Source organism: Solanum pennellii, chromosome 9 (genome assembly GCF_001406875.1).
Source record: "Solanum pennellii chromosome 9, SPENNV200".
NCBI lineage: Eukaryota > Viridiplantae > Streptophyta > Magnoliopsida > Solanales > Solanaceae > Solanum > Solanum pennellii.
The window spans coordinates 70764508-70772641 of NC_028645.1; the positions used below are offsets into that span (position 1 = coordinate 70764508).

The window sequence follows — 8134 nt, forward strand, 5'->3', positions numbered from 1 at the left end:
AAAGTATGACGGAGGATATTTAGATCTCATTTATGATAGTTTATGATATATTTATCCTTTTTAACTTTTTTTTTTTTATTTATTACTTTATTTTTATTTTTATTTTTATTTTTGATATCCTTCTTAGCGTTTCATATTCGTATTGATATTCAGCTAAATCCATATATACATGGATATGAATATGTTTTGTTAAAATTCTAGCTCCATACATAGTATGAATATGTTAGGTTGTTAGATTTATGAAAAAAATAAATTAACCTTGGAAGAGTCTTGCTTTTGGTAGGTACCCGCCATATAATTAAACGCTCAGTTTTAATTCGTTAGGTTTGTGTAGTTGGAGCATGATAGAAAGAGTTATAATTATCATAGAATTCATGTTGCATAAGAAGGGAGGGATTAAGAGTCTTTTTGAATTTTAATTAAAAGTTTATCAAACTTATTTTTAAGTTATTTTTTGCTTTAAGTGGATGCGATATCTTAACAAAAGCCAACAGCTTACTGGAAAAAGCATTTACTACTACGCTTCGAAGGGGTCTTCACTGTATCAAAAAAGATTATTAGCGGTAATTAATTTACAGCAATTGCTTAATTACTGCTCAATATGTATTTTTAGTAACAATAAACACTTTTTATAGGTGTCCCTAAAGAGCTTAGCGACATTAATGCTAATAACACTTAAGTAATGCTGATAATTAAAGACTAATTTAGCACTCCTTATTAATGTCTTAATTTATTACCTCTAATTCATCGTAGTGCTTCCTGATCACTCAAGAGAGCATTAGCTATCAGTTTTATTTCTACTATATGATCTCTGATGAACAACTGTTTTCAAATATTTAAATGTTTGTATTAATTCTCCACCAACTCATTTTCTGCCTATAAAAAGAGACTCAAGGAAACACCAATATTTCATCACTACTCATCAAGTGTAAAGGCATATATAGGATAAAGAAAAGTAATGTTATTTAGGCAATATATATAGGAAGTGATGGCAAACAGGTTGTGCATAGTTATTCTTTGTCTTGCTTTAGTAGTGGTTCATGCCACAGCAGCAAGAGACATGCCAAGTGACAATGGTCTTTATGACCAAAAGAATGTTTTCGTTGGCGCTGGTGGTATCGGTGGCATTGGCAGCAATGGCTTGCCTTTTGGTGGAGTTGTTAGCGGAGTAGGTGGGAATGTTGGTGGATTTGGTGGTGGAATTGGTGGTGGAGCTGGATTTGGTGGAGGAATGGGGGGTGGTGGACTAGGAGGACTAGGTGGTATTGGTGGCGGTGTTGGCGGTGGTGGTGCTGCAGGAAGTCTTCCACTTCCATGAAGACATGTTTTATTCTTATATTTATTAGTTAAGTTTGTTTCATGCATGTTTGATCATGGTTAAGTTTGCTAACTAACTAGTGTGAGAAAAGAGTGATTTTTTTCTTCTTATTTTTCGTTGTTGATGTTTGGTTTTATCCATATTGTAATGTTACATGATTTTTCCCATGTTCAATGAAATGTAATCTTTGTGAAAAAATTTTTCTTATGGTTTGGTGAAGCTGACACCACAAACATAGTATTAATATTACTAATGTATGAAAGAAATCGGGTAGTCTAAAAATAGTCAGTGGCATTGGTTCCTCGACATAATTACTAAAATAATTTTAATATAATAATATATTTTAACATTCTTAATAAGAGAGAAAAAATAGCAATTTCAATACATTTGAATTTTCGTGGTCTATTTTTCTTTTTAGTTTGTTTCAAAAAAATGATACATTTTCTTTTTAGTAACACTTTAATTTTAATTTTCACATGATATATTTAAAATCACAAAATTAAAGAACATTTGATACATTTGACATAACATTAATTTAAAATCATAAGATTAATAAGTTCTGTTTCTTGTCTTAAAGTCTGTTCCAAGGAAAATTAGATTATTTTTTTTAAAATGGGAGAGTACATATTATTATAGATATGTTTCAATGCACGTGTTGAATACATAATTATTTTAAATATAAATGTATTATATCATTAGTGTATTTAAATATACAATCTAATGATATTAAGAAGTTAATTAGTAGTGGTTTCATATATATATATATATATATGAAGGTATGTCATAAATGATAATAAATATAAAATCATATAAAAAAGGGTAATTAATCAAATAAAATATATTATTTAATTAAGAAATTCAAAATTAGTCATATTTATTTTTAGATGAACACCAAAATCATAATCCAGCCTCACTAAATCATGAATTGGACCGGATCGATTCAAAGAATCTAGTTCATATTAACGATTTTTTATGAAGAATTTTTCTACGACAACCAAACCAAGCGTAATAATATCAATGAGGTGGTTGGTGTCTTATATATCCATCAATTGAAACATTAACTGAATCATATAATAGGTCACCTTAAATTAGCCACATAGCTACGTAGCCCTATATTCGACCCAAACCAACAGTAGAATATTCAATACTAGCAACAGTATACATAAATTCGTATTTACATACAAGTATTTTTTTTAAATTATCCTATTCAATGTCTACTTGTATTGAAATTCTATTATTATTTAAAAAAATTATTAAAATCTAGTTAAATTCATATGTATATTTGAATATGTTTGGCTAAAATTTTGGCTCATTGCTGTTATATTTATGAAGAAAAATTAAGCTCAGAGGAGTTTTGGTTTTGGTAGGTACCCACTTAAACGTTCAGTTTGAATTAGGGGAAGATATTTTGTTTTTGAGTTCGCTTTTTATTAAATTTTGGTTTAATTTTTTAATTTTTGACTATGTAAAAATGTGTATCAAATATTAAATAAAATTAATTCGATTCGGTTTGATTTTATCATTTAACATTGGTTTGATTTTGTTTGATTTGGTGTTTTGACAACGATTTTTCAGAGCGAACTAAAATAAAATGAAAACAAAATCATGTTAAGTGATAATGGTGTGTCTCACCATAGAATAGTTATTGTACTTAAAAAAATATATTTGTCTTTCTCAAGAACATGCGTCACCAACGTATAGCTTAGGGGAAAAAGGATGAAAATAGATTCCTTTAATTTACACGATGTAGACAAAAATATGTTCGACCAGCTCCTCTTGGAAAGTAATATTCAAAGTCAACTATCTGAACATTACTGAAGAATTGAAATATTTTTTAAAAAATATTAATATCATACTAAAAAATTAAAACTTCAAAATAATTTGATTCAATCAAATTTTTTGATATTTAGATTCAAATTTTTCGATATTTAGATTCACCTATCGAAGTGTAATTGGGGCATGATAAATAGGAAGAGTTGTAATTAGCAAAGGATTCATGGTGCACAAGAAGGGAGGAATTAAGTGGATGCAATATCTTAATTAATAGCCAGCAACTTACTGACAAAAGCATTTACTACTGGCCTTTGAAGGTCTTACATTAGCTGTCATTTTTATTTCTTTGATATCTGCAGAAGAAGAAAATGTCATCGGAGTTCAACTGTTTCCCACTACCCAATCATAAATTTCAAATGTTTAAATGCCTTTTAAATCGTTTTATGCTGTTAGTTTCACAAATTTAGGGCAGTAAATGAATTAAGGGGTCGTTTCTATAGTGTTTTAGTAATGTTCACATTAGTTACTTCACATTTATATTAGTTATTTTAAAATTGTTTCTTAGATAATGTTTTATTTGATATATTGAAACATAAGAATTTGACTTGATGAGACGTTTGTTAGAAAAAATTGAAGTTCATAAGAAACAATTTTATAACCTCTTTTGATACAAGTTGTTTAATTTTTAACCCCTTTTGAGTTGTTGGATGTGAAAAAAAAATGTCATTTTGACGTCGGAGACATGAGAATGGTGAATCCTTTTGTGGATCCGCGGGTGAAGCAAAGGGAAAATTATATAAAATAACAAATTATTAATTAGAATTAAATGATATAATCATAATTTGATTAATCAAAACATCTAGAAAATTGTTGTGATTTGTCTCTTTCTGAATTTTTTTATTATGATAAGAAGGAAAATCCGAAGCCACTACACTTGAGGTGCGCATAGGCTGAAACCTCCGTTCCTATTTAATAGCTCGTAAACCACACAGGAGAGGTAATCCGCACCAGGCGACGAGCTCGACCCATGAGGCAAACCCCTTGCTTTCGCTAGCAAGGAGTTTCGAACTTGAGACCGCCAACATGGAAGTCCCAAGCTCAAACCATTAGGCCACCCCGGCCCGAAGGATCCTCTCTCCTTGAATTTCTCGCTCATCACTCTTGTTTTCTTGTTTCGCTATCTCTCCCTCGCCTCTCTCTCTTTATACAAACAAATGTATAAAATGTATTTGTATTTATATAAAGCGAAAGAAAACTATATATATACATATCTGATCGTTTTTCTCTCTCCTCAGAAAATCTCGCTTGCCACTCTCCTAGGTCTCGCTCGCCACCCTCTCGCCTCTCTCACTTTATACAAACATAAATGTATAAATTACGTTTGTGTTTGTATAAAGCGGGAGAAATTGTATATACAAATACAAATACAAATGCAAATTCAAACACATATTTTTATCCTATGCACTTATAATTATACAAATACAGATCTTCCCTGCCCCGTTTTCTTTTGTCTTTCTCTCTTTCTTGCTTTACACAAACACAAATTATATTATTGATTCTTTTGTATACGCATATCGGAATATATTATACAATTGTTTCTTTTGTATATGCATACTGAAATATACATATTAATAGTCATTGCAAACATAAAGTTTATTATGGAATATAATTATACGATCTATAGCTACAAAATACAAATATAATTTTTATGTTTGCTAAACCTAAACTAATTTTTGTGATTAATAATTGATTTTACCATTATTTATTTAATATTTTATTTATTTTATTTGGAAAAAATAAATGATGGATGAAAATATCGAATTTGAAGGAATTGAAAAATTGGAAAGGGAAGTTGAAGAACATCTTTAAAGAAATTTGATAAAAAACCAGAAAATTAGAAGGAAAAAAAACAAGTGGTGTAAGATGACGCGGTGATTCCCACGTTAAATATTTGAAATACATCGATCGTTCAAGAATTGACTTAAATATACAATTTATTTCATTATATTTTTCAAATTTTCTACCTTTTGAAAAAAAATAAGAAAATTCTTACTTTTTTATTCTTGGTATATCACTTAATGTGATGTATTAGTCGGAGCAATATATTGAGATACTATGTATCAGGATATTTTGAAATGTATCTGAATTTTATCAAATTTAAAAGATTGTTAAAATTTTGAAAAGAAATATGAATATGAAGTAATTAACTCTTGACATTATGAAATTCGTGTAAAATTTTTATAATTATTTTCTTATTCAAGTACTATGTTTTGGCATATTTGTCACACATGTAAAATAAAAATAAATTAATGTAAGTAGGTTCCAGAGAGGGTCGATAGGCCGGTTGCTCAGTAATAACTACTCTAACTAATTGACTTGACCATCTATTTAACACAACACTTTCTTTTGACCTATACACCTTTCTGAAACATGACTAAAAACAAAATTCAAAATTTAATACTCAAAAGAAAGAAAACAAATAGACCCTCCCCACCCTAAAATAAGTATTTGTTTCAAATACTTTTTTTTTAAAAAAAATATACTCTGAAGCTAGTGAAACTTTTAAGAGAAAAGAGTAATCTAGATAAATACTCTTAATTATAATTAAAACGATCGTTGGTTTAGCTATCTTGAGATTACTTATCAATTTATCATATATATAAAATAACTTATTTTATTACTATGATATAATTAAATTGTGGGAAAGTTATTCCAAATATGATAACAATAAGATATTAAAAAATTACCCCATCACTATTTTCTGATGGGAAAATTACGCCGTTAAGCAAACTATGATAGTTAATTACTCATTTTAGTTATAGTTTGCTATAATTATCATTCACGAGTAACATTATACATTAATTATGTGGATTGACTTTGAGTTTGTATAATTAACTACGTTTGTATATGTATAATTCGTCAGAGTATACAAACACATATGAATATACAATTATCTAACTGATATACATATACAATTATCTAACTGATATACATATACGAATCACCTCTCTCCCACTCTTTGCCTCTAATTTTGCTCATCTCTCTCCTCCCTCTTACATATATCAACATATTGTAATTATCAAAAAGAATAATTAGACTATTTTTTAGTGACTATATATGAAAGTTCCTCAATAAAATAGTAGGCATTGAATAAAAATATTTATTTATAAAAATATCCACCACAATTGTGGTGAAAAAAAAAGTAAAAATGCTTTTGAGGAGTAATTGTGTTTTTAACCATTTTAATGCATGTATTAAATTCCTTTGCATTACTAATACCTAGAAATCAATGGTATTAGTAATACATTTTTAATACACAATAGAGTGTATATTAATTATACATAACAAGAAAAAATGTACCAAACAATAAATAACTAATACACAAAGCTAATACGTACATTATTTTTGCTAATAAACTCTACCAAACAACCCTGAAGATTAAGGATGTCCAAAAATTTAAAAGACAAACAATATAGATAAAGAGAGCGTTTAGAACGGAAGAAAAATTTGAAAAACATTTCTTTAGTTAATTTGAAAATCTCAAAAATGTCTTTTCCATAAGTGTCAACTTCCTTTACTATCACCCCCAACTTATCTAAGATAATAATATTCTCTTTTTACCTATTAAAACTCAAAATAAGTTAGAAAATAGTTATTTTTATAAAAAAAAAATTGAGAAATATTTTTTTCATTGTGAAACAAAGCAAAGGTTTTCTCCAACTCCAGTAAATAGTGGCTACAAGCAAAGATGTATACAGATAGAGGCATTGAATTCCATTAAATGTATGTATTCATTCCTCCACCAACCCATTTTTTGCCTATAAAAAGAGACTCATGGAAACACCACTTCATCACTACTCATCAAGTGTAGAGGCATAGGATTAAAAAAAATATAGGAAGTGATGGCAAACAAGTTGTGCATAGTTATTCTTTGTCTTGCTTTGGTAGTAGTTCATACCACAGCAGCAAGAGACATGCCAAGTGACAATGGTCTTTATGACCAAAAGAATGTTTTCGTAGGCGCTGGAGGTATTGGTGGCATTGGAAGCAATGGATTGCCTTTTGGTGGAGTTGTTAGCGGAGTAGGTGGGAATGTTGGTGGATTTGGTGCTGGAATTGGTGGTGGAGCTGGATTTGGAGGAGGAGTGGGGGGTGGTGGACTAGGTGGTCTAGGAGGATTAGGTGGCATTGGTGGCGGTGTTGGTGGTGGTGCTGGTGGTGGTGCAGGAAGTCTTCCACTTCCATGAAGATTAATATTAGTTGAAGTTTAATTTGTATCATGCATATTGTTTGGTTTTAGTATTATGGCTAGTGTGAGAAATTAAAAGAGTGATTTTTTTTTCTTTTCTTTTTGTTGCATGTTTGGTTTCATTCATAGTGTAATGTTATGTGTTTTTTCACGTGTTTAATGTAATGTAATTTGTTGCACTTGTAATGCTTTTTTTTCTCTCACTTTGCTTCTTTTAATTTTTTTTGCTTTAGTTGTGAAGTTCGATTTTGTTAGATATACACTAGCAAGCTTGCAACTTGAACTAGCCACAAACAACTAACTCATCGTAATTCTGCGAATAAAAGATAGATAGGATAATATTTATATAGTTTTATTTCTATCTTGTAAAAATTAAAAAAAATTATATTTATGATAGATTCTTCGCTCATAAGAAACAACTATAGAAGTAGAGCAAAAGAATTTTAATTTTACGATTACAATGAATTATTGAAATGTTGAATTTCTCCAAAAAAAATTTACTACTTTATATTTTTCACTATAAAGAGGGCATTCTGCTTAATTAATGGATATTATTTATTTTTCTTGACAAACATCTCAAATTAATCCCAATCTATATCAATTATTTCAACAACCACTTAAACATTATATTCGTCCTTTAACAATAAATATATCACAAAAGGAGAACTACTTCCATACCCTACATCCACCTTGTCTCATTACCATGTATCTTTTATAATACGGTTAATTACAATAAATATTTCTGTAATATGACCCTATTTTGGATTCCTTCTATGTACTTTAGAATTAAACAC

At 29.1% G+C, this 8134-nt stretch overlaps 2 protein-coding genes across 2 annotated transcripts; both read left to right on the top strand.

Annotated features, from left to right (window-relative positions):
• The first annotated feature begins 890 nt into the window (after window positions 1-890).
• On the top strand, window positions 891-1516 carry LOC107030348 (glycine-rich protein 5-like). Its single transcript, XM_015231655.2, has one exon. It carries the CDS (start codon window positions 989-991, stop codon window positions 1316-1318), a length of 330 nt encoding a protein of 109 aa, XP_015087141.1. The 5' UTR covers window positions 891-988; the 3' UTR covers window positions 1319-1516.
• A 5409-nt stretch (window positions 1517-6925) lies between these two features.
• LOC107029404 (glycine-rich protein 23-like) lies at window positions 6926-7543 on the top strand. Its single transcript, XM_015230807.2, has one exon. The coding sequence runs from the start codon at window positions 6994-6996 to the stop codon at window positions 7336-7338; it is 345 nt and encodes a 114-aa protein (XP_015086293.1). The 5' UTR covers window positions 6926-6993; the 3' UTR covers window positions 7339-7543.
• The last annotated feature ends 591 nt before the right edge of the window (window positions 7544-8134 follow it).